Genomic DNA, 27,536 nt, shown 5'->3' with positions numbered 1-27,536 from the left:
GTCTAAATGGATAGAACCTTAAAGCTAAAAAACAACAACTTTTAATGTTTATATATGTGGTGTTTAATGTGCTTTAAGACAAACCGTGTGTAAATTCATAAGTCGACAGCATTGCTGAGTATTTTCTCCCTTAAAACTGCAGTGAACCAAAGACAGTCTCAAAAACACGCTTTGAAATCGCTGGTGTTTCTGACGTCACAAACGACCTTGTAACCAATCAGATCAACGTGTGATCGTCAACGAGTGGATCTCTGAGTGAGTGAGTGAGTGGAGGCGGGGCTCATTTGCATATTCATAGAACCGCGCATACTAAATGAGGCAAGGGTGTCGAGTTACATTCAAGCTATTTTAAGACATGAAGAATTTTTTCTGGAAAAAATATAAATCTTACAGTCTATGCCTATGGTCTAAATAGGTAATTTTGGTGATCGAAGATGAGTTTTAAGGGGTACAATTATTGACCACAGGGAGACTAAATGTGGTTTCAAAGTCAAATTCTTCATGGTAGATTAGTCCGTATTAGTGTCAAGCTCCTTTATCTCATTTCATGTGGCAGAAGATTAGATGTTAAAATTGTCTAATGTGACATTTTGAAAGATTTTGGGTTGTTGCCATTTTTATTCAGCAATAACACATGATAACACATAAAACAGCACAGCATTGTAAATTAAGGCCACTAAACTAGAGAAATGTATTATTATTTGGATGTTTACTGTGTTAAGAGGGATAGTTGACCCAAAAAAAAATTTTCATTGTTAACTCATCCCTTCTTTCTTTTACTGAACACAAAGGAAGATATTTTGAAGATTATTTTGTAAGTAAAGTTGTGGGGCACCATTGCCTTCCATAGCATGAAAACATAAAAAAATACTATGGAAGTCAACGGGGTCCATCAACTGTCTGCTCACAAACATTCTTTAAATATCTTTCTTATTGTTCAGCAGAAGAAAGAAATTCATACAGGTACAACTTATGGGTGAGTAAATGATGACAGAATTTACATTTTTTGGGTGAACAGGTAAACCTACCCTTTAAGCGAATGTGAAATGGGATACATAGCCGAAACCGCTCACTCATTCACGAATCCCTATATAGTTGGAATTTGACTGCACTATATAGTGGATAGGGAGCGATTTCGGATCTATAATCTAAATAGTGGGCGGGGACAGTCAGGAAACGTCATCATCACGCGCCTCATGCATTGTGCGTCACAGCTGCGACACACGCGACTCTTCCGTTCGGCCTGTGTACGCGCAAAGACGCGCTTTCATATTTTAACCCGTAATTTATATTAAGAATCACTCATAATTATGGCCGCCGCCGCAGTTCCCGTGAGGAAGAGGCTCATGAAGGAGGAAGATATGACTAAAATCGAGTTTGAAACGAGTGAAGAGGTGGATGTGACTCCGACTTTCGACACGATGGGCCTGAGGGAAGATTTACTGCGCGGGATCTACGCGTACGGTAAAAACGCTTAATTAATCATTAATTACTGCAAAAATTCACGACATATCAGGTTATAGAGCTCCATATGAGATTATTCGGAAGTGAGAGAAGATCTACGCTAACGGTCGTGATCAATACACGAAGATTAAGTTACATGAATCAATAACTGGCCCTTTAAATATCATAATAATACCGGTTCCTTTACTTTATCATGTTTATTAGTAACTGAGGCGATTGTGGTGTTTTAATAGAGCGCCCATTGCATCCGAGTAACGTTACTGTATTAAACTCAACTAGTTCTGTCAGTAGACATTGTGTTATTTATATATATGTGTGTGTGTGTTCAAGTCTATGATATGTGTTTGTGTCTAAAGCAAATGAGAGATTAGAATAAATTTATATTTTTGCACAAAAAAAAAGTTACTTATGATATTTTTTATACTGGGGTGCAAATCGGATGGTTCATCACGATATGATATCGATTCTCACAGCCAACGATACGATATTTGCCGATACCTAAACAAAATTCCGTGATATGATTACGATTCGATTCATCATATTTTCAACAGGTGACCAAATTACAAGCAATACCATAAATAAATACAGTAAAACAAGGACTCAAATGAAATAATCAGTGTTTTTCAGGTAGGTCTAAGAAGTTTTCAGGCACAGAAATTAAAGTAATCAAGTGTATAATAACACTGCATAGTCTTCAGTGTATAAATAAATGTAGATTTATAATATTAAAGTTATACAAATTTAGTGAAAGATTGTCAAAATAAAGGTGTCACTTTAAAAAATGTTAGCTATCGATTTTTTTACATGTATCAGTCATTTTATTGATATATCAATCCGTATCTCTATGTATCGTTACTAGGGATGGGAATCGAAAACCGGTTCCACTCGAGAACCGGTTCTAAATTTTACGATCCATCGATATTGTATGCCCTCGACGTTAACGAGTCCTCTTATCGATGCTCCTGCTCTGAGTCAGCCATAGTATGTACAGACCGTGAACTCACAACTGTCCCTTTTGTCCTTTATCAAGCACCATAGCACCGCGTCCAAAGATAATCTTTGTCCTGCAAAGTCTTATTTGATCAGTGAGTAAAATTGTCTCTCTCTGGTAATGTAGATGAACCGCTGCGCTTGTGACAGGGCGCATGTTAAACTGATCGAGCAGAGAGAGAGAGAGAGAGAGAGAGAGAGAGAGAGAGAGAGAGAGAGAGAGAGAGAGAGAGAGAGAGAGAGCCCCGGTCGCGCGCACGCACTCTCTCTCTTCGGAGCAAGGCGAAAGTAGGCTTCACCGTCTCAAAACTAAGCGCTGTCTTCCTCTCTCCCTCGCACATATTAATCAAAATAAACGACACGATGGTAAGGTAGGGAGACTGAAGTTTTATGTGGAGCATTCGGAGATTTGTTTTTCCTGAATTGCCGCTGGGTGTGAATTGTGCTAAAATACGTTGCCTTATCTTCTCTGAAAAGTCTTCCGCACATTCAGCTGACATAATCACACTTCAAATAAACGAAAAAAAACGATCCAGTGATGAAATGTTTTCTGTGATGACACACATCTTGTGGGATGTCCCAACTGGCGGGATAATCACACAACGCGCACACGTCCGATAATGACACGTCCAATTCGCGAACTAATGACTCATTTGAACCGATTCGTTTTAATGAATGGTTAAAACAACTGATCTTTCCAACACTGAACTCACGGGACGTTTAATCGGTGTATAACTAATCGGTAACACTTTACAATAAGGTTCCATTTATTACAGAAATTACATAAAAAGTACAGTTTGCTTAGTCAAGTGTAAGCATTAAAACGACTTGTTTTCCCCCCCGAAAAAGACTACTTTTTCCCACACAGTGCTATCAGGAATCGATAAGAGAATCGTTAAAGAATCGGATCGATAAGCAGAATCGTTAGTGGCATTGATATTGATAAAATCTTATCAATTCCCATCCCTAATCGTTACACCCCTGTTTTATATGTATAGTCTTACTGTATATTGTGGGATGTTGGTTACTTTCATGCTAGTGTCTAAATACCTTAAATAGTTATTTATTTTAATGGTTGTTTTACTGCTTTTAGGTTTTGAGAAGCCATCAGCCATCCAGCAGCGAGCCATCAAACAGATCATCAAGGGAAGGGACGTCATTGCACAGTAAGTGTTGTAGAGAAATCATGGAGAAGTAGATAAAATAAACTTTTGTTCGTTATTGTGATGTACATTGACTTTGTCTGTTCTCCAGGTCTCAGTCTGGAACCGGTAAAACAGCCACGTTCTGTATCTCCGTGCTGCAGTGTTTGGATATCCAGGTGCGTTGCGCTTTTAGTTCTGATCCGCTTTTCCCTTACATTCCAGTGTTTTTAGTATCATTGCTATACTACTATAGCTTTTTGTCATTTAAATTAGATTTATATTTAAAGTCCCCCTGTAGGCGATAATTGTATTCCTTAAAACTAATCTTTGATCACCAAAATGTCTTCATGTCTTAAAATATCTTGAATGTAACTCGACACCCTTGCCTCATTTAGTGTACTTTGTTCTATGAATATGCAAATGAGCCCCGCCTCCACTCAGTCGTTGACGATCACACGTTGATCTGATTGGTTACAAGGTAGTTTGTGACGTCAGAAACACCAGCGATTTCAAACCGTGTTTTTGAGACTGTCTTTGGTTCACTGCAGTTTTAAGGAGAAAATACTCAGCAATGCTGTCGACTTATGAATTTACACATGATTTGTCTTAACCTGTTAAGTGTCACCCCCCCTTTTTTTGAATAGACATGAAAATGCACATTCCAAACTTAAATGGTATAGGATAAGAATCCTTTGGAATATAGACATAAAATTGGTCTTGTTTTAAAGAAGACATTTGGCAGATTTTTGTAGAAGTGAAATAAATTAAGAAAGTGAAACAGAAAAAAAGTTACAGAAGTTTGAGTTTATGAAAATGTACGATTTAAAAATTTAATTATTCATATTTTATATAAAATATATATTTTCAAAACCTGGACAACTCTTAAACTGCAAAAAAATCAAAGCCAAAAATCTGAACAAGTTGTGTTTCAAATTTTAGGTTGATATCTCAAGAAATGAGCTTTCAGTAAGATTTTGTTTGGGCGCAGTACCAAACTTTTTCACTAGGTCACAACCAGACTCCATTACTGCCCATATAAGGGCGCCCTCCATTTCCATATGTGGTTTGAGTGATCTGAACCATCATTTTCACAATTTTCATACAATTTATAAAGTAGACATCCTATTCAGAAGTAGTATTGGAAGTTTGGCAGATTTTGATATGAATTAAACCTTGAATAAACACATAAAAGAACACATATGTGCGTTATAGCTCGCGGCCACATCACAAATGGTGAATCTATTATTTTTTCTTTATATTTAAAACATTTTCAGACCTTTTTTTTCTAAAATAATTGAATGCTTGCCATCTTTTGAACTCTTGGCATGAAAACAAACTGGTTTCTACCCTTCTTTCATGATTTTTCATGTTCATTGCTATTTCAAAATAAAGGTCTGAACACGCCTAGGAGTATGAAAATATTCTTGTTGCAAATTAATAAATTACGGCTCCTCTGTAATTTGTTTTGAGATTCAGTAACCAAATATGGAAACTAGAGATTGTAAGCTTTCAAATGATATATAGTTTGTCAAGATTAGTTTAGGTTTAGTATAGGTTATTACTGTTTTAAATATGTAATGGATTTGGGCCCACCGGTGGGCCCATGACATTTAAGAGGTTAAAGCATATTAAACACACCACATAGACACATAAACAACATTAACAGCTGGATCTTCACCTCAGGGGGACTTTAAAAGTATGTTATAGTTCAAGTAATGAATTAATTTTTTTCTTCATCACAAGCAATTTTTGCCCCTTTTTTCTTAACCAGGTTCGAGAGACTCAAGCGCTGATTTTGGCTCCGACCAGAGAGTTAGCCGGACAGATCCAGAAGGTAAAGTCACGATTTAGAAAACACGTTATTTGTTTTTGTTATTAATCTTGCGTGTCTGACATGTTGTTCTCTGTTCTGCAGGTGCTTCTGGCGTTGGGTGACTACATGAATGTTCAGTGTCATTCCTGTATTGGAGGCACAAACGTGGGCGAGGACATCAGAAAGCTGGACTACGGTCAGCATGTGGTGGCAGGAACGCCCGGCCGAGTGTTCGGTGAGTTTAACGTTCATTCTTCACTTATAATTAAAGCGATAGTTCACCCAAAAATGAAAATTAGCCCATGATTTAGTCACCCGGAAGCCATCCTAGGTGTATATGACATTCATCTTTCAGACAAACAGTTATATATTTTTGAAAGTCTATCAAAGCCTATCCAACCGTGTTTAGAGTGCTCCACACTGCTCCGGGGGGTTAATACAGGCCTTCTGAAGCGATGCGTTCGTGTAAGAAAAATATCCATATTTAACTTTATTGATTAAAATAACTAGCTTCCAGCAGACAGGCGTACGCAAGTCGACTTGTGCCACGAGAGTAACACTTGACGATGTATTATGTAGGAGTAGCGTAAGCTTTGAACTTCTTGCTATTCAAACACGCCGCTGGGCAACCCCGTCCATCATTACGTTGTGCGTCATGTTCAAGTGTTGCTCTTTTGGCCTAAATTGATGCGTACCTCCGCCTGGCGGAAGCTAGTTATTTTAGTTGATAAAGTTTTTAATATAGATATTTTTCTTACACAAACGCTTCGCTTCAGAAGGCCTTTATTAACCCACCGGAGCAGTGTGGAGCACTTTAATCACGGTCGGATAGGCTTTGATAGACTTTCAAAAAATATATACATATTGACTCCCATTATAAAGCTTGGAAGAGCCTGGACATTTTTTAATATAACTCCGAGTGTGTTCGTCTTAAAGAAGAACGTCATATACACCTAGGATGACTGCAGGGTGAGTAAATCATGGGCTAATTTAAATTTTTGGGTGAACTATCGCTTTAAGTGAAGTGTCAAATTCAGTGGGGGTGCAACGGATCGCTGTTGATCCGCTCCACACGGTTCGGCACGCATGTGATTCGTGGATTAACTGCTAAATTTAACCATCATAGAGTGAAATTTGATCATTTGGACGTGTTTTGTCTTGCTAATTTACACATTCAAACCGTTTTAAACGCAGTAGAAGAGGTGGAGATGGTGACTCGTATCTGTGGAGAGAGAGAGAGAGAGGCGCGTTTCAGCTAGTGATCGAACACTGAAATGATTCCACTTTCGCGTTTCCTCGCCCTTGAACGGACACATTCACACAAAATAATGTATAAATACAGTTTTGGCAAGTGTTCTCTGGGTTCTGTCGTGAGTGAACAAAGAAACCGGATGTTTGTCAGTTGATTCGGTCTTAAAGTGACAGTAGACTAATATTCCTGCTGTTGTCTGTCATTAATGTTAATAAAACAACAAAATACAGCTTTAACAATGATGAAATTTTAATTTCTACTGTGAACAAAGTGTTATTTTACATTTAAGCTTAATTATTAATTTCTGTACCTGAATACTACTGTTAGACTTTAGTATTCATCTCTGCTTTTAATTTGTGTATGTGTCCTTATTTTTATTACTGACTGTTCACCTGTTTTTAATAATGTTCTAACTTTACGATATATATTGATATCTGCCAATTCGAAAAATGATTCGATCCGTGGCTCAAAAAACTTAAATGATCCGAACCGTGAGTTTTGTGATCCGCTCCACCACCACAATTCAGTGTTCATTCAGTTTAGTTTATTTACTTTGTTGATGCTGCAAAGTTATAGTCATTATTCAGTTCAAATTTTGTTCCCATCTGATAGTGTCAGTGCATTTAAATCAATAATCTTACTGAATATAATTTATTTTAAGCACCAATGACCATTTTCCATCCTCTTTGACCCTTATAATCAAACAGTTTTTCCTACTGTACCTTTAAGACTTCTGTATCTCCATGAGCTCTTATGATTGGCTGAAATGAGCAGACACCCCCCCCGATAGGTGTTTAAATACTCAATGGATGTTAATGCGACTCAATGTCTTTCTCACCGTACATAACAATCTTATTTCAAAAGAGAAGATCCTGTTAATGTTCATGATTCCTAGCGTAAATGTTTTCTCTGTCAGACATGATCCGCAGGAGGAGTTTGAGGACTCGTGCCATTAAGATGCTGGTGTTGGATGAAGCGGATGAAATGCTCAACAAGGGTAACGCGTCATGCAATACTTCCTGATGCATGTAAACCTGTTTCAGCTCTCGCGTGACTCTGACTTTTGCTTTTGCAGGTTTTAAGGAACAGATTTACGACGTGTACCGATACCTGCCGCCCGCCACTCAGGTTTGTCTGATCAGCGCCACGCTGCCACACGAGATCCTCGAGATGACCAACAAGTTCATGACCGACCCCATACGCATTCTGGTCAAACGGTGAGACGCTTGAACGGAAATCACACTTAATGTCTGAATATGATTGCATTCGATGAGTAAATATCAAACTACTGTGGAAGGAAAAATGCACAAACACTTTTAACTCTTTAAAACTACTGTATTATATTTAATACACGCCTCTATATGAGCAACATGATATTTTCACACAATCTCCTCCAGTCCTTCTGTGTCTGACTGAGAGTTTAGACTCTTTTATCAAGTAAAAGTCTTTTAGTATAATTGTACAAACGTCCTCCTTCAGCTCGAGCTTCACGAGTCTTTCTGCTGTCAATCTACACTGATTTTATCAAGTAAACGCAAGAATAACTTTGATATTGTTAGTAATATTTCAGCTGGACTGAAGCAGGTTTATTGATTATATTCATCATTTATTAGAAAAATCACGAGTATCAAATATGATCATCAGGCTTTTGAGGAAGGTTTATTTGTTCATCTCTCAATCATCGTTGTATTGCATTGTGTTTAAAAACTACAGATCATAAAATTAATTTAAATATTTCACTAAGACATATTGGGATATCTGCTATAAAGGGCTGATTTACATTACAAGCATCAGAATTTCAGCACTTTTTGTGCATATAAATATCAGCATCTGCAGCAAATATCATATTTTTGCTCAGTTTGAGTCTGAATATATATATATATTTTTTTTTTCCTTAATTCCTCCATATTCTTACAATATCAGACTATATGAGCCATAAAAGCCTGATGTATTAAATATGATGCATTATAAAAAAGTTTTCTTCTGTCTAAAGTTTCCATTTAAACTTTTTTTTTTGACATTTCATATGGCAGGCTTTACAAATCGAGTCACCTTTATTTCTATAATCATCAGTGATGCGAATAGAATTCAGTTCTGCTGTGAAGCAGATCTAAAGACAACTATTATTATTCAGCTGAGGTCGGTTCAGTTCAATAACAGGGTTTTACAGGGTTAACAACACATTTGTTTTAACTATATGAATGCCTCAACATGCACCAATGCTATATTATCTAAATGTCATAATCATTTGTTAACACAAGTATTCATTACTTCAATGAGCTCATTGTTTCTGCATTAAATTATTACGTCGTTTAAAAATGTATTTAAACAATGTAATAATTTAATGAGGAAACTAAGTTATGTATTTCAGAAATGTAAATATACAAATTCATAACTTAGACAGTTTCCTCTGATAACAGATCACTGTAAATTCTAATATGAACTCATGCATTTTCTGTGAGATGATGTGTATTGTGAAAAGCGCTGTACAAATGAACGTGAATTGAATTTCAACATAAATAGGATGAAGTTAAAATAGTGTCCGTGTGTCATCTGAGCACAAACGTCATGTTGAGTTGATGTTTGCTTGTCTCTGCAGTGATGAATTGACACTGGAGGGTATTAAGCAGTTTTTCGTGGCCGTGGAGCGAGAGGAGTGGAAGTTTGACACGCTGTGTGACCTGTACGACACACTGACCATCACACAGGCCGTCATCTTCTGCAACACCAAACGCAAGGTCAGCTGCTAAACACACTACGCTCACGGTTAGATGAGTGTGTGTGGATCAGCATCACTATAGTCATCAAAATATCTAACAACATCCAATCTTCAGCAGTATTTGTAATGCAGGACGACTTCCTGTTTAGTGAGGACTGTGCTGTTACATAATGTTTTCATGCACAAAACTACATTACCGGTCAAATTTGGAATTATTCAAAAATGCAGTAAAAATGGTCTATTATGTTTTAAAGAGCTGTTTTTATGTGGAAAATGTATTGTTAGAGCTGCACGATTTTCACAAAAATCATAATTTCCGATTATTCCCTTGAAATTATAATTGCGATTTATTAATTACGATTATCACAATTTACATTGAATATATATAGGCGTATTATAATACATGTTTACACAAAAATTGTTAACACACACACACACACACACACACACACAAGTACTGTCCCCCTTTACTTAACATACACATCAATTGTAAGAATGACTAATAGTAAAGACTACTAATAGATAAACATTTGGACTATGCTAAAGCAATTAAATAGCAGTCCCAAACTAGTTTTTGGTAATGCTATGTTGATATGAGCCACCACAGTCATTTAAAAATATAACAAATAAAACAAAGTGAGAATAAAATGGCATTTTGGGGTTATGGAAACGACACTTACCATGGTGAATACACAATACTAACAAGAACTGTTAATGAAACAGCTCCTGGTGAATAGAATGAAAATCACACCTGCATGCAAATCCTTCTCAGCTAACACGTGATTTATTGGTATTTTACTTTTCTTTCGTGACTTACTAATTTACATTGTAACGACGTTGCTCGTAGTTTCTTTTGCACTTTATACAGTGAAGCGATACACAGCGTGCGCCGCCGCATTTGCGCGTGCAATTGAAGAGTGCGCGCTACGAGCACAGTATAACGGCTGACAGGACAGTAAAGTACGTTTTTCTGAGGTGAAAGACTTTTTATTTCAGCGTACACTTACGTCACTGCCTGGTATTTCATATTGTCCTGGGTGTTCTGAAGTAGCCGTGATTCATCTCTCATAACTTAATTATGCTCTAAACACACACACACACGCAGAGTGGATTTTCTTTTGTAATCGCGGCTTTGAACAATTACGTAATCGTGGCATCCGTAATCGTAATCGCAATTAGAAATTCGATTAATTGTGTAGCCCTATGTATTATAAAATGTATTTTTTGTGGAAACCATGAAACATTTTATTTTTCAGGATTCTTTGATAAACAGTTCGTCAGCATTTATTTAAAATAGAATCTTTTATAACATTATAAATGTCTTTACTGTCACTTTTTGGTCAATTTAATGCGTCCTTGATGAATAAAAGTTTTGATTTACTTTTTATTTTTTAAATCTTACTTTAAAATTTTAAATTATTTATATGACGGTTTCCAAAAAAATATGAACTGTTTTCAACACTGATAATAATCATAAATGTTTCTTGAGCATCAAATCATCATATTATAGTGCTTTCTGAAGGATCATGTGACACTGAAGACTGGAGTAATGATGCTGAAAATTCAGCTTTGATCACAGAATAAATGTTCACATAGAAAACAGCTGATTAACTTTACGGTATTTTTGATCACATAAATACAGCCTTAGTGAGCGGAAGAGACTCTTTCAGAAACATTAAAAAATCTAGACTTTTGACCTGTAGTGTTTATTTGTAGTCTAACTAGGCAAAGCTGATTAATCAGTTTGGAAATGTAGTATCGACGTCTCGTGTTTGTGTTTAACTTCTGCCGTGTGTTTCAGGTGGACTGGCTGACGGAGAAGATGAGGGAGGCGAACTTCACCGTGTCGTCGATGCATGGAGACATGCCACAGAAAGAGAGAGAGTCCATCATGAAGGAGTTCAGATCTGGAGCCAGGTAAACTCACACTGCTATAGATCTTACAGAACAATTCATCAGTGTATGTAACGTTTTTAAAATATCTTGTAATGTTTAATCAGAATGTCGTAACTGGATCTTCCAGTGGAGCGTCAGTCTTCTCTCTAGTGACGTATGCCGGATCCTTCAATAATTTAGTGCACTTAAGCCCCGCCCCTCTAGCTCATGCTAATCTGCCTACACTTAGAGCCACACCCACTTCTCAACATCCAATCAACTGATGCACAGGACCAAGCCCCGCCCCTCAATCTTATGCTTATCTGCATACACTGCGAGCCACTCCCACATCTTAACACATAATCAACAACCGATGCACGGAACCGAGCCCCGCCCCTCAAGCTCATGTTCATCTGCATAAACAGAGCCACGCCCACATCTCAACATCAAATCAACAACCGCTGCACAGAATTAAGCCCCGCCCCTCAATCTTATGCTTATCTCCATAAACGGAGCCACGCCCACATCTAAACATCAATCAACAACTGATGCCCAGAACCAAGCCCCGCCCCTCAATCTTACGCTCATCTGCATACAGAGCCACGCCCACATCTAGACATCAATCAACAACTGATACACAGAACAAATCCCTGCCTTACATTTTTTTTAAATTTTCCATTATCCGTTACACTCAGATGTACGTCACAATATGGAAGGAAAGATCTGTCGTTGCGTCCTTTAATACAGTGTTCAGTGGAAGCAGATTTTGTCACAAGTGTTTGAAATTGTGTGTGTGTTTCTTGTGTGCAGTCGAGTGTTGATCTCCACAGACGTTTGGGCCAGAGGTCTGGATGTGCCTCAGGTTTCTCTCATCATTAACTACGATCTTCCCAACAACAGAGAGCTGTACATCCACAGGTACACACACACTCTCTCACACACACACCTCAGTCTCACAGTAGTGAACAAGAATTAACTCGCTCGCTATAGACTCAGTGTACGATGATGTTCATATTGTGTACATTGCTTAGGTTCTGGTCTTGCAGTTAAGACTGAAACCTCTAGTTTTAATGAGATTTTAACCACATTTGAGTGTTTCTAACATCTAGGGTTACTTTAGTAAACTGAAACCAAAGCATTAAAAAAAAAGTGTCTCAAAATGAAACTTAAAGGCCTGTTCACATCAAGGACAATAAAGATGTAGTTTTAAAAATCATTCTAAATTCCACATCACAACTATATTGATAATGACACAGTAAAATTATATTGTTAAAATAACTATATAATATACATTTTTTTTCCAGCTGACAGCCAATCAGAATCCATCCTGCTTCTAAAGGGGTGTATGCCCTTTTCACAAGCTGTAAAATAAGTCTCAGGGCCCGTATTCCTAAAGAATCTAAGAATCCTTTTAGAAAACTCTTAATTTAGCTTAAAAACTTTTACGTAGGAGTCTTAGCTTAAGAGTGATTCGGGAACGATCTGAGAGCAACTCTGAGTAAGGAAAAGACAAAAACTTTTATCTTAGTGAGGAGGCGGGGCTGACCCCGTTGCTATGTATTACACAATCTTTTGAAGACTGTGATTGGTTGGTTGTCCAAGAAGGAAAAAAAGAGTGATTAGGGTCTATTCTAAGCCTTCAGTTTGAAATTACATGCGTAATTTTTCCTATTTGACCATTCTCATGCACACACACACACACATTATATTTGTGTATATAAATCCTTTTTTTTATTTACCACACTGTTAATTTCCTATAAGGTATCTGATTGGATTAGAATGATAAAAATTGTTCCACTGTCTATTTAAGTGTTGGTTTGAATGTTGGTTTTAATGTAGCAAACATGGAATAAAAAACAAGAAGGACAAGAAAGCTGAACTGGACAGAGGAACAGTGTTTACTGTGAGGCCAGTTAGTGGATGAACACAAGGCCGGGTGTCACAGCACAGAAGCAGACGTGGGAGCTTATAGCGGTTATAATAAATTATTTACGGTTCATTGCCCCTCCTTATGCGGAAGCCTGCTATATTCATAAATGCAGATGTTTGAGCCTGCAATGTGGGAATGTCCAGTGGAAACTAAATGAACTGCGACACAATAAGAGGTTCTGAAAGTGCTGTAATGTTTGTGTGATCACTCTGCTTACAGAAGTTTGTGACAGACCCAAATCATCACTGCTGCGTTGATGCATTTTCCCAGCTGACAAATATCTTAATGTACAGTAGTGATTTAATTTCTGGCACTACGCCATTCCTGCGCTGTGTCGGAGATGTTATTGTGTCTCTAATAAAACCGGTCACAAACATGATCCCTGCACGATCTAATCTATAGTGTCTTATTAACTCACTGTCATCTGTTGTCTTCTCCCTCTTCGTCTTCCTGCCATTTTCTCCTCTGCTAAAGAAACTCTTAAGCCTCTTAAAAGTCCTCGTCCGTGCTCCTAACAATTCTGACCTTAAGACCTCTTTTAAGGGTTAAGATGCTTTCTGAATTACTTTTTTCTTTACTAGGATTTTCTCTTTAATTTTAGGAGTAAACGCCCACATTTCTAAGAATTTTGTCACTAGGAGCTACTCTTTGCATTAAGATTCTTTAGGAATACGGGCTCAGACGTCCACAGAGTGTGTGTGAAGTTTAGCTCAAAATACCTCACAGATATTTTTTATAACATGTTAAAATAGTCACTTTTTGAGGGTGAGCAAAAACGCACCGCTTTTGTGTCCCTTAAAATGCGAATGAGCCGCTGCTCCCGGCACAGGGGGCGGAGCTTCAAGAGCTTGCAATCACACACGCGCACAGATAATTTCAAAAACGTTTAGTCTTTTATGTTGAAGCCGGAGTCAGAAAGATGGAGAGACTCTAGAAGTGACGACATGTAGAAGCAACAGGACATTTCTGAACGCTTAGTTGATGAATGTGTGCAGCTGATGTGGAGTTAACGATCTTCTAGTCACTGATTAGCATATTCTGTCATGATAATCTATAAATCGTGTTCCGGGGGCGGAGTTTATGTAAATGTTAGGGTTTGTGATGTCACTAACCCGTGAAGAAGCTCATTGTAGTTCCTACCAGCCGTTTGTTGTCGTCCTTAAAAAGAGATTTCTGTGAAAGAAAATCTCTCCCTTTGCTTTGAGCTTTGAGTCGTAACTTTGCAGATGTTGTTTCTGCTCAAACAGCAACATTACACACTAACTACAGCTAGAAAAGTCAAATCATAATCAAACACACCTTTAAAGAGCATTTAAAGCAACAGACGATAAAACTGCAGCGCTTATAATAAACAGAATAATATTGTGTGAACTCTGATATATTTATCGTTCCTGGTGTGAACAGGCTTTAACTTACTAAGATAAAAAAAGAAGAAAAAAAAAAAAATATATATATATAAGCATTTTATTTCAGTTGCCAGGGAAACATTTTGATGTAGTTTAACACATTCTAAAATAATTAACTATTTTTTTTAACTATACAGACATTAAAAATAAAAAATGACAAAACACAAAATGACTAAAACTAGAAAAATATAAAAACTAATTCAATCTTTTAATTATATAGCAGTATCTCAGTGATGCTGTAATAACACTGATCTTGACGGATGTGATGACATCAGATGTTGACGTGTCTGAATTCTCGTGTCTCGTCAGGATTGGTCGATCGGGTCGTTACGGCAGGAAGGGTGTGGCCATCAACTTCGTGAAGAACGACGACATCCGTATCCTACGAGATATTGAGCAGTACTATTCCACTCAGATCGACGAGATGCCCATGAACGGTGAGTCTTACATCATCATCTCTTCAGCTTATTCCTCACTTTAACCAAGGGGCGTCATCATCATAATGTCTCAATAAAAGGAATTATTAATATTGATGACACATTTAATATTGGTTTTATTTACCACAACTCTAACTCCGATTCAGTATGTACATTTTAGTTAACCCTCTGGTGCCCTTTTTTAACCCTTTTTTTATTTCATTGAAATGTTTTTTATTTAATATTTTGTCTTTTTAGGGGATTTTACGGTACTAAATTATATATATGTTGTATTTATAATCCATTTATTCACTTTTTGAGCATAGACCTGAATAAAAAATGATCAAACTTAAAACTAAAATGATCAAACTAAAGCATTCCAGATTTACAACTAAGACGACACTTGGCAGAGTGATTTTTTTTTAAAGTCACAGAATTTTACGTTTATGAGAAATGCACTATTTTCAATATTTATATGAAATATATATTTTCAAAAACATGTTTTACTCTAAAACTGAGAAAATCAAAGCCATTTGATTTGTGTGCAACAAAGTTGTTCAAAATTTGAGCCTGATATCTCCGTAAATGAGCGTTCACTGAGAGTTTGTTCGGCTGCAGTTCCAAATGCTTCCACTAGAGGAAATTCGTCTCCTGTTCATTTAGACCGCGAGCAGCACAAGTGTGACTATTTTTAAATAAGTAAAAAGTAAAACAAATCAAACATTTTTGTGATGACAGAAAATGATGATGATTAAAAAAAACATGCCAAAGTGCTAATTTTTAGTTAAAGGACCCAAAAATGAAAATGATGTCATTAATGACTCACCCTCATGTGGCTCCAAGCCCGTAAGACCTCCGTTCATCTTCAGAACACAGTTTAAGATATTTTAGATTTAGTCCGAGAGTTTTCTGTCCCTCCATTGAAAATCTATGTACGGTATACTGTCCTTGTCCAGAAAGACAATAAAGACATCATCAAAGTAGTCCATGTGACATCAGTGGGTTAGTTAGAATGTTTTGAAGCATCGAAAATACATTTTTTTCCAAAAATAACAAAAACGACGACTTTATTCAGCATTGAAATAAAGTCTTCCGGTTCTGTTGGGGATCCGCGTGCACTGACGCCGCTGATGACGTAAGACGAGCTGACGTGTATCTGGTGCGTCCGTGTTTTCGGGTTCAAATAAATATGGCTGGGCAAAAAAAAATGCAAGTCTTCCTCTGTGTGGAAATCCTTAGACATGTTTGCAAAGATTGTTTTGTTTCCAGCGTGCGTCTCCCTCAGACTGTAAACGAAGCTCGGGCGCACCAGACACACGTCAGCTCGTCTTACGTCAGCGGACTCATGAACGCGGATCCAAAACAGAACCGGAAGAGAATACAATGCTGAATAAAGTCGTCGTTTTTGTTATTTTTGGAACAAAATGTCTTTCCGATGCTTCAAAACATTCTAACTAACCCACTGAGGTCACATGGACTACTTTGATGATGTCTTTATTGTCTTTCTGGACAAGGACAGTATACCGTACATAGATTTTCAATGGAGGGACAGAAAACTCTCGGACTAAATCTAAAATATCTTAAACTGTGTTCTGAAGATGAACGGAGGTCTTACGGGCTTGGAGCGACATGAGGGTGAGTCATTAATGACATCATTTTCATTTTTGGGTGAACTAACCCTTTAAGAATCCTTGTAAAAAAACGTTTTCTTTTTTTTTTCGGTTGACAATTTTTCCTGGTGTTCATCAATGTTCCTTGATTGGACACAAAAAAATCTATGAAATACTTAAAAAAAACTCTCATTGTTAAACCTCATATAAATGGGATTTTTTTTCCCTCTGGCGTGTTTTTTATTTATTTTATTTTTATACATATTTTTTATTTTTTTATTTTTTCTATTATAATAAAAAATATAAAAGTTGTTTGTGACATGAATAAAAGGCATTTCAAAAATAAAAAAAATGAGTGCAAGATTATAAATGTTGAGATCTCATGGTTTATTGACTTGTTTTTCAGTGGCTGACCTGATCTGAGGGCTGAAATATTCCAGAACCGGTTTGCTTTCATTTGGATCTTTTATTTTCCACCTTGTAATTCTTTTTATTTACAGTTTTTATGTAGTTTGAGCTCAGATGGGCTGTATTGTGTTTCCTGCGCTTCATTGGGTTTTGTAAATAAAGAGTCTTTGTCTTCATCTTTTGATCTGATGTGTTTTATTCTGATTAAACTCTTTTAATTAAAGGTTCTGACTGATTTCACTGCTGCGTTTGATATTCTAGATAAGAGTTGAAGTGAGAATTATAGCATCCGCAAACACTTCAGAAGAAATATTCAACAGTCAACCCTTAATAGATTAAAGTATTAATGGGTCAAGTGTTGATGATGCGTCTTTAGCCGTTTCTTGAATGCGTTTAAAGACTCAAAGCAGCTCATGTTGCTCAATCATATTTTAGCATGATTTAACATGAACATGTTTATAGCATGAATTGGCATATTCCTAGCATGATTTCACACATTAGCATGTTTTAGCATGGTGCTAGTATATTTGGTAATGGCATATAGCCTAACATGATTACCATTTACTAAAAATTTTAACATGATTTAGCATGTATCTTGCATAATTTAAAACATTGCTAGCATATTTTAATGTAAAGACATTTTTAATGTAAAATTATTTTAATGATTTAGTACATTACAATTTTTCTGGCATGAATTAGCACATTGTTAGCATGTTATATGTTGCTCACATAATTTAACACATTAGCATGTTTTTAACATGTTTTAGTATGTTGCTAACATGTTTTTAACATGAATTAAAATTTCTAGCATGATTTTACACATTAACATCATCTGCTGTTGTTTTAACGTATTTTGCTAAATTGAACTCATTGGTAGCATGTTTCTAGCGTCAATTAGCACATTGTTACTATGAATTAGGATTACGTTAACATGATTAAACATGTTGGCAAGTTTCTATCACATTAGTATGTCTCAACATGTTAACATGAATTAACATTGCTAACATGTTCTGCATGTGTCGTCCTGCATAAAAAGTTATAAAATTGCTGTATATAGTTTAACTTGTGACTTCGCCAACACTAACCATTCAACAGTGTGTAAAAAAATGACCAAACGCTTTTGATTCTTTATATTGGTAATCAGCCATTTAACGAAAACCTCTGTCTATTTCTGCACTGCACCTTTAAGAGAGATTCATTTACTTCACTGTCTTGTTACTTACAGTAACTGTTGACCCTGCTCTGTTAATACTCTCATTCATTCAGGAATTCATTCTCCAGGTGAATGTTTTAAACACCATAGACTGAAACAGTTCAGTATGGCTTTAATTTGCGCTATGGCTTTTGTCTCGTAATTATGGTGAATATCCCACACGCTTAATCCTTTTAGGAGGTTATTTACAGCTGATGACAGATTACATGCATTGATCTGGACTCACGCACCTCATGTGGAAACTCTTTCCTGCAAACTACCAAAATCTGCTGTTCTGACACTGAAATAGGTGTTTTTGTTCTGAATCTATATGTATATAACTGTATTGTCTTCAGAAAATTGAAAAAATATATATTTTCAATTTATCTCTGATGTGGAAGCCCATTTCTGGTAAAATTAGTTGCATATACTGTTTCATGCTGGCTAAATTTTGTTTTGTCACTTTCACTATTCTTAAACAAATTGGTTCTATTAAAAGTGGCTTTAGAACAAAAAACTGTGTTAAAGTGGTTCAAAGCCCAGGAGCACTCACTGTCAAGAACAGACCAAACAAAAGGAGGAAGACTCCTATTTCTGTCACAATATCAGTCATAGATATTGAAAAATATGGTTCCTATATTTGTGTTACTGTAAATAACCAGTAGTATCACTACTTGTGGTCCAGACATCAGTGATTTACTATATGTCAAATCTAGTGCTGTTACTGCACTTCATCTGCTGTTACTGTACTTCATCTGCTGTTACTGTACTTCATCTGCTGTTACTGCACTTCATCTGCTGTTACTGCACTTCATCTGCTGTTACTGCACTTCATCTGCTGTTACTGCACTTCATCTGCTGTTACTGCACTTCATCTGCTGTTACTGCACTTCATCTGCTGTTACTGCACTTCATCTGCTGTTACTGCACTTCATCTGCTGTTACTGCACTTCATCTGCTGTTACTGCACTTCATCTGCTGTTACTGAACTTCATCTGCTGTTACTGCACTTCATCCGCTGTTACTGCACTTCATCTGTTGTTACTGTACTTCATCTGCTGTTACTGAACTTCATCTGCTGTTACTGCACTTCATCTGCTGTTACTGTACTTCATCCGCTGTTACTGCACTTCATCCGCTGTTACTGTACTTCATCTGCTGTTACTGAACTTCATCTGCTGTTACTGCACTTCATCTGCTGTTACTGTACTTCATCCGCTGTTACTGCACTTCATCCGCTGTTACTGCACTTCATCTGTTGTTACTGTACTTCATCTGCTGTTACTGAACTTCATCTGCTGTTACTGTACTTCATCTGCTGTTACTGTACTTCATCTGCTGTTACTGCACTTCATCTGCTGTTACTGCACTTCATCTGCTGTTACTGCACTTCATCCGCTGTTACTGTACTTCATCTGCTGTTACTGCACTTCATCTGCTGTTACTGCACTTCATCTGCTGTTACTGCAATTCATCTGCTGTTACTGCACTTCATCTGCTGTTACTGCACTTCATCTGCTGTTACTGCACTTCATCCGCTGTTACTGCACTTCATCTGTTGTTACTGTACTTCATCTGCTGTTACTGAACTTCATCTGCTGTTACTGCACTTCATCTGCTGTTACTGTACTTCATCCGCTGTTACTGCACTTCATCCGCTGTTACTGCACTTCATCTGTTGTTACTGTACTTCATCTGCTGTTACTGAACTTCATCTGCTGTTACTGTACTTCATCTGCTGTTACTGTACTTCATCTGCTGTTACTGTACTTCATCTGCTGTTACTGCACTTCATCTGCTGTTACTGTACTTCATCTGCTGTTACTGTACTTCATCTGCTGTTAATGTACTTCATCTGCTGTTACTGCACTTCACTGCTGTTACTGCACTTCGTCTGCTGTTACTGTACTTCATCTGCTGTTACTGGACTTAATCTGCTGTTACTGTACTTCATCTGCTGTTACTGAACTTCATCTGCTGTTACTGTACTTCATCTGCTGTTACTGTACTTCATCTGCTGTTACTGTACTTCATCTGCTGTTACTGTTCTTCATCTGCTGTTACTGTACTTCATCTGCTGTTACTGCACTTCATCTGCTGTTACTGCACTTCATCTGCTGTTACTGTACTTCATCTGCTGTTAATGTACTTCATCTGCTGTTACTGCACTTCATCTGCTGTTACTGTACTTCATCTGCTGTTACTGTACTTCATCTGCTGTTAATGTACTTCATCTGCTGTTACTGCACTTCATCTGCTGTTAATGTACTTCATCTGCTGTTACTGCACTTCATCTGCTGTTACTGTACTTCATCTGCTGTTACTGTACTTCATCTGCTGTTACTGTACTTCATCTGCTGTTAATGTACTTCATCTGCTGTTACTGTACTTCATCTGCTGTTACTGCACTTCATCTGCTGTTACTGGACTTCATCTGCTGTTACTGGATTTCATCCGCTGTTACTGCACTTCATCCGCTGTTACTGCACTTCATCCGCTGTTACTGCACTTCATCTGCTGTTACTGCACTTCATCTGCTGTTACTGCACTTCATCTGCTGTTACTGCACTTCATCCGCTGTTACTGTACTTCATCTGCTGTTACTGAACTTCATCTGCTGTTACTGTACATCATCTGCTGTTACTGTACTTCATCTGCTGTTACTGCACTTCATCTGCTGTTACTGTACTTCATCTGCTGTTACTGCACTTCATCTGCTGTTACTGTACTTCATCTGCTGTTACTGTACTTCATCTGCTGTTACTGTACTTCATCTGCTGTTACTGCACTTCATCTGCTGTTACTGCACTTCATCTGCTGTTACTGTACTTCATCCACTGTTACTGCACTTCATCCGCTGTTACTGGACTTAATCTGCTGTTACTGCACTTCATCTGCTGTTACTGCACTTCATCTGTTGTTACTGTACTTCATCTGCTGTTACTGAACTTCATCTGCTGTTACTGAACTTCATCTGCTGTTACTGAACTTCATCTGCTGTTACTGTACTTCATCTAGTGCTGTTACTGAACTTCATCTAGTGCTGTCGATCAGCAGCATGTGAAGCTGAGATTATCCTGAAGCCGTCTGCTCTTCAGATCCTATTAGTGGAGAAGCGTATCCCACCGGCTGAAACACAGTTCATAGAGGTGATTTCAGCTTAATCATGCAGATCATGACCGACTCTTTCTGCTTCATCTTTCATTTCCACTAATAGCTGAAAATGATCAGTCGAATAGCTAATACTAGTTATTTCAGTTTCTTTCACATGTATTTACTTTGAAATAGTTTTGTTTATATATTTCCAATTTCATTTCAGTTAAAACATTTTTTGGTGAGTGTGAATGTGTCTGAGAGAGAGAGAGAGAGAGAGAGAGAGAGAGAGAGAGAGAGAGAGAGAGAGAGAGAGAGAGAGAGAGAGAGAGAGTGAGTGTGAGTGTGTGTGTGTGTGAGAGAGAGAGAGAGAGAGTGCGTGCGTGCGTGAGTGTGTGTGAGAGACAGAGTGTGTGTGTGTGTGTGTGTGTGTGTTACGTCACGTCTCCCCGCTCGGTATTGTTAACCGGATTCTCTCAGCAGGAGCTCTCTCTGTAAGAGCCGATCGTGGCGCGACCCGGAGGAGCTGCTGGGAGAGCGTGTGCTTCTTCATGCCGGGTTCGAGCGCGCAGGAGTCGGTATGTCTGTGCAGAATAACCCGCTTAGGGTGCTCAACATCCCCTGGAGGAACAACAACTTCAGCATGATGAACCGAGACCCGCCGCTGTCCGACCAGGGAGAGACGATCATCGGCGTGTACCTGCTCATTCTGGGTCAGAATCCTTTATACCTTACAGTCTCACTTTATCAGGTTTACCTTACTTTATCATGTTTACCTCACTTTATCGTGATTACCTCACTTTATCGTGATTACCTCAGTCTCACTCTATCAGGTTTACCTCAGTCTCACTTTATCGTGTTTTACCTCAGTCTCACTTTATCATGTTTTACCTCAGTCTCACGTTATCAGGTTTACCTCACTTCATCATGTTTACCTCAGTTCATCATGTTTACATCACTTTATCATGTTTACCTCACTTCATATTTACCTCACTTCATCATGTTTACCTCACTTCATCATGTTTACCTCACTTTATCATGTTTACCTCACTTCATCATGTTTACCTCAGTCTCACTTCATCATGTCTCACTTTATCATGTTTACCTCAGTTCATCATGTTTACCTCAGTCTCACTTCATCATGTTTACCTCAGTCTCACTTTATCAGGTTTACCTCACTTCATCATGTTTACCTCAGTTCATCATGTTTACCTCAGTCTCACTTCATCATGTTTACCTCACTTCATCATGTTTACCTCAGTTCATCATGTTTACCTCAGTCTCACTTCATCATGTTTACCTCACTTCATCATGTTTACCTCAGTTCATCATGTTTACCTCAATCTCACTTCATCATGTTTACATCACTTTATCATGTTTACCTCACTTCATATTTACCTCACTTTATCAGGTTTACCTCACTTTATCATGTTTACCTCACTTTATCATGTTTACCTCACTTCATCATGTTTACCTCAGTCTCACTTCATCATGTTTACCTCACTTTATCAGGTTTACCTCAGTCTCACTTCATCATGTTTACCTCTATCATGTTTACATCACTTTATCATGTTTACCTCGCTTTATCATGTTTACCTCTATCATGTTTACATCACTTTATCATGTTTACCTCGCTCTTTCATGTTTACCTCAGTCTCACTTTATCAGGAACTTTAGATCAGCGAAGCAGGTTTGAAAACACTTGAAGTCTTCAAACAATCATGTTTTTCCTAGGGCTGTGGCGGTATGGGATTTTTTCTTACCGCGGTGAAGAAGCAACAAATCTCGCGGTTTGTCAGTTAACCCAAAATAAAAATAAAATAGAAATAAATAAATAAATCACTCACGGCCGCATCACTCACTGCAGACGCGATCAAGAACGCATGTAGCTTGCATAACCCTAACCCAGCATCTATCTTTTTTAGGTCTATTAGCACATAAAGTCTAGAGAAAAACGGTACAAATTAAATAAATAAATAAAACAATAAGATTAAAATAAATGGATAAGTAAAAATGTAATTAGTTTGTTGTTAATCTATCTATTAAATAGATTTAATTAGATTCAAATAAATAAAACTTAAATTAATTAATAATATTTAATAAACTGACAAATAAATAATACATTTAACAGTACATTACTATAGTGAGTCGAAAAATATATATAATAATGTAATTTAATATAAACTAATTTCAGTTTCAAAATATTATTACAGATTATAAATTGGGTGTTTATAGATGTGTTTTAAATGTTGATATGAGGATGATCATATTTGGGCTCTGTGAGTGTACAGAGTGAAAAGCCCTGTTGCATTGAAATTTTATAGTTATTGTTCCAGGTAATGTTTGTCCAGTCTGACTGTAGTAACGAACTCGGGGATTAGAGCCGCTAATCCATCCGTCTGTCTGTCAGGGTCATTAGAGTTAATCAGGACGAGTTTATTACTGGAGCACACACTCTGATCTACATTCATTACATCCGTTACAGTCATGATACCAGATTTAGACCTAATAATTACTACTTTTACTAATTACAGGAACATTCTATGAGATGTTTCTTGCTGTGTGCTGGAGTTGGTCTTCAGGATCCGATAATGCATCAGTTCTTTTTTGAGAATCATTGCATAACGTAATGAGTGTGCGTGTGTGTGTGTGTGTGTGCGTTAGATGTTTCTTGCTGTGTGATGGAGTTGGTCTTCAATATCCCATAATATGCATCAGTTCTTGTTTCAGAATCATTGCATAAAGTTTTATTGTTTTAGGATTGTATATTTACCCATATACTTATATTTAGAATATTTATTTATTATTTTTTTCATTTATATTTAATGATATATCTGTTATTATGTTTTTTGGTCTCCTTACATAACTTCGGAATACATACAGGTGAAACTCGAAAAATTCGAATATCGTGCAATAGTTCATGTATTTCAGTAATTCAAATTAAAAGGTGAAACTAATATATTCAGTATATATATATAACTATATACATATGCATGATTATACTTTTCAGAGGGCCGACATTTCTGTATTTAAATTCCTTTTTTTATTGATTTCATGTAATATTCTAATTTTCTGAGATTTTGAATTTGGGGTTTTCATAAGCTGTACGCCATAATCATCAAAATTATAACTTTTGCACGATATTAAATCTTTTCGAGTTTCACCTGTAGATATACAATAATGTTTTGTGTCTTCTTAAGTGTAATATTTGTTTTCGTGCTCTGTAACGCCTACATTTCAAGTTTTATCATCATCAAAGTACCGTGTGTGTGTGTGTGTGTGTGCGCGTGTGCGTGTGTGCGCGTGTGTGTGTGTGTGTGTGTGTGTGTGTGTTCCAGGCTGGTTGTCGTGGTTTGGGAACAGTGTCGTGATCTTCATCCTCTTCAAGCAGAGATCTGTCCTCCAGCCCACCGATTACCTGACGCTGAATCTCGCCGTCTCCGACGCCAGCATCTCTGTGTTCGGATATTCTCGAGGAATCCTCGAGATCTTCAACGTGTTCAAGGACAACGGATACCTCATCACATCTGTGTGGACGTGCCAGGTACAGGAATTATGGGTAGTGAGATCATTAGGTGGCGTGTTTGTTGCAGCAGCGTCTCTAATAGATTAGTCAGCAGAAGTTATTAATAATAATAATAATTCGTAACATTTATATAGCGCTTTTCTCGGTACTCAGGTGCCTTTTACTCCATTTGTGCGTCACACGTCATTAACAAGTCCGTATGAAAATTGGCACATTTGTAGTGATGGTAATGAAAAGTCATTTGACCAACTTTGGGGTCTCTAGGACTAACTCTACAGCGCCACCACCAGGCCAAAAATTCACTTTAGAAACAGTGTTTTCACTTTATTTTGATGGTCCCTTTAACTCATTCTTTGACTATAAGTAATGTTGCACCTACATGACTATTAACTCTCATTAGAGTATTAGTAGAGTATTAGTAGACTGGTAGTAGGGCTGCACGATTTGGGGAAAATGTCATATTGTGATTATTGAGGTCAATATTGCGTTTGCGATATAATAAACAAAGGGTTTCATGAGTCAACTTGCTCTTCTCAAGGAAAGTGCACACACAGATTAGTGATTATGATGAAATGTGTATTTCCCAACTCAAACTAGCAACAACAACTAAATGATTGATAACACCTATAATGATCAATAAGCCATTGATGTCTGGATAAAAATGTTTAAAACATTACAGTGATTCCATCATTACAATTGAAAGCTATCAATTTTTTTAAAACATTTATTAGGCTTAAATAATTTAACAATTTCCTGTCTAACAGGTAGGGCATATACAGAAATTGAATAAAGTTATCAAACAGTCTGTGCTGCATACATTTTAAATTATATTTAGACTAATCCTTATGAAGTGACAAAAGTTCTTTAGTCAAGAGCAGTGAGTGTTTTCTCTGTTCCCTTTGTTCTTTGATTAACTTTAACGACAGAGATAATTAGTGGCTACTGTGTACTGTCTCTTTAAGAGCAGCCGCTGCTGACAGAGACGATGATCTCACACGCGCCTCACTCACAACTCTTTACGTCCATCACAAGACTGCTATTATGTTATAAAGATACTCGACAAAAAGACATTTTGGCATAATTGTGTGTGTTATTGTTTGTTCAAACGTGAAAGAGAACTGTATTCTGGCGCGTCTGTGCGCACGCATGATACTAGCGCGCGTCTTTCTGTGAGTCACAGTCAGGACATTCACCGGAAGCGCGCTCTCTTTTGTCTTGTCGCGCATTAATGGTTTAAAAGCATTTGCATGGATAAGAGCGGGATCATGGAACACTAGCCAAATAATGACAAAAATTAACAGATGCTGCGTTAATTGCGTTAATTTGTTTAGGCTATTTAATATAAAATCGCAGCATTTTGCATCATATAATCGCATAGGCTTGACATTGCGATTGTGATATGATTAATCGTGCAGCACTAACTCGTAGGGTTGACATGTACTTGCAAAGTTACTTACAGTCAGTAGAATTTCTTTTACAATCATCTCGTCACGAGTTAGCAGATACTAATACTCTAATGAGAGTTAGATGACATGTAGTTGCAAATTTAATTATAGTCAACAGAATGTTCAAAAGGGACCATCAAAATAAAGTGTTACCGAAACAGTTATAACTTTTGAACCCTTTGTTCTAGAAAAATTAAACTTAGTACACCTCACATTAAAGCCTAATTTATACTTCTGCGTCGAACTCACGCCGTAGCTACGCCGTAGGCTGGATGTAGCGCGCGTACCCTTCGGCGTACCCTGACGTGCACCTCTCCAAAAATGTAACAACGCGTCAATTCTACGCGGACGCAAGCGCTGTGATTGGTCTGCTCAAACCGCTCCCTCGGGTTTCACATGCTCCCTCTGCGTGCGTCAACGCGGACAACCACGCAGAAGTATAAATTAAAACCAATGCGTAGTCTACGGCGTAGCGGCTCCGGCGTAGGTCCGACGCAGAAGTATAAATCAACCTTAAGACTCCACCCATTACTGTAGTGGCCATTTTGATAACATTTTTTGCTATCCTCTCCAATTCTTATGGAAATTGGCACAGATGATCTTTGGACTGAGCCGTATGGAAATAACTGAACAGAATTTATTTATTAATCTTTGTTGAAATGTTACATGTGTTGGGGACCTAACGAGGTCGAGCCAAAACTGGTGCAGAGGCTGTATCTCGGCCAAACTTTGAACAATTGAAATGAAACTCGGTTCGCTTCACCGGAACCATGATCTGACGGTCCATGACAAAATTGGGAACAGCGCCACCTACAGGTCATGGGATCTAAAAAATGGCCATTTTTGCTCATAACTTTTGAACAGTTTGTCAGAAGATGAGAAAGAAAACAAGCACTTATGACTCAAAACCGGAGATCTGGGGCCAGTTGCATAAACACTGCCATCATGTTGAGATTGTGTCTTAAGAAAACTAGTATGACCAACAAGCACTCTTACTTTTCGGTATCAAATCAGACCAATCTACGTTTTTATGTAACTAACTTAAAAAAGTTATGAACAGTCTTAAAGAAAAATGACTTGAATGACTACCTTGTTTATCAGTTTATGTAACCGGCCCCTGGACCTTATGATGTACTAGCTAGCTAGTATGATATGAATGAACTCGCATTATAAAACAGCTGAAGTGTTAAAATCATATGGTGTTTTTACAGATATAATAATACATGTGAGATCTTTCTGATTCCGTCCTGTG

General features: G+C 37.4%; 2 protein-coding genes across 2 annotated transcripts in view; both read left to right on the top strand.

Moving 5' to 3' along the window:
* Positions 1–1,167: 1,167 nt before the first annotated feature.
* On the top strand, positions 1,168–17,204 carry eif4a3 (eukaryotic translation initiation factor 4A3). Its single transcript, XM_077240302.1, has 12 exons — positions 1,168–1,464; positions 3,548–3,620; positions 3,709–3,775; positions 5,371–5,433; positions 5,515–5,647; positions 7,581–7,661; positions 7,740–7,881; positions 9,264–9,402; positions 11,185–11,300; positions 12,069–12,176; positions 14,904–15,031; positions 17,027–17,204. Exons 1-12 carry the CDS (start codon positions 1,311–1,313, stop codon positions 17,041–17,043), a joined length of 1,221 nt encoding a protein of 406 aa, XP_077096417.1. The 5' UTR covers positions 1,168–1,310; the 3' UTR covers positions 17,044–17,204.
* Positions 17,205–21,761: 4,557 nt separating this feature from the next.
* opn6a (opsin 6, group member a) overlaps positions 21,762–27,536 on the top strand; it is a 9,794-nt gene continuing 4,019 nt past the window's right edge. The window contains exons 1-2 of the mRNA XM_077240301.1: positions 21,762–22,026; positions 24,652–24,857. Of these exons, the coding sequence (XP_077096416.1) occupies positions 21,894–22,026; positions 24,652–24,857 (339 nt within the window). The 5' untranslated portion in view covers positions 21,762–21,893. The remainder of the gene's footprint in view (positions 22,027–24,651; positions 24,858–27,536) is intronic.

The sequence above is a fragment of the Siphateles boraxobius genome, unplaced genomic scaffold (genome assembly GCF_051911475.1).
Source record: "Siphateles boraxobius isolate OS27281-9 unplaced genomic scaffold, OSU_SipBor_1 223, whole genome shotgun sequence".
NCBI lineage: Eukaryota > Metazoa > Chordata > Actinopteri > Cypriniformes > Leuciscidae > Siphateles > Siphateles boraxobius.
Note: the sequence above shows the minus strand (reverse complement) of the source record. Positions and strands in the feature narration are given on the sequence as shown.

What these genes read in the sequence shown, in the direction of transcription:
- eif4a3 (XM_077240302.1), top strand. Translation starts at nt 1,311, where the DNA reads ATGGCCGCCGCCGCAGTTCCCGTGAGGAAGAGGCTCATGAAGGAGGAA. An exon ending in GGAAGGGACGTCATTGCACA is followed by an intron (nt 3,621 to 3,708) that starts GTAAGTGTTGTA and finishes TCTGTTCTCCAG; the next exon opens with GTCTCAGTCTGGAACCGGTA. An exon ending in GAGTTCAGATCTGGAGCCAG is followed by an intron (nt 11,301 to 12,068) that starts GTAAACTCACAC and finishes TCTTGTGTGCAG; the next exon opens with TCGAGTGTTGATCTCCACAG.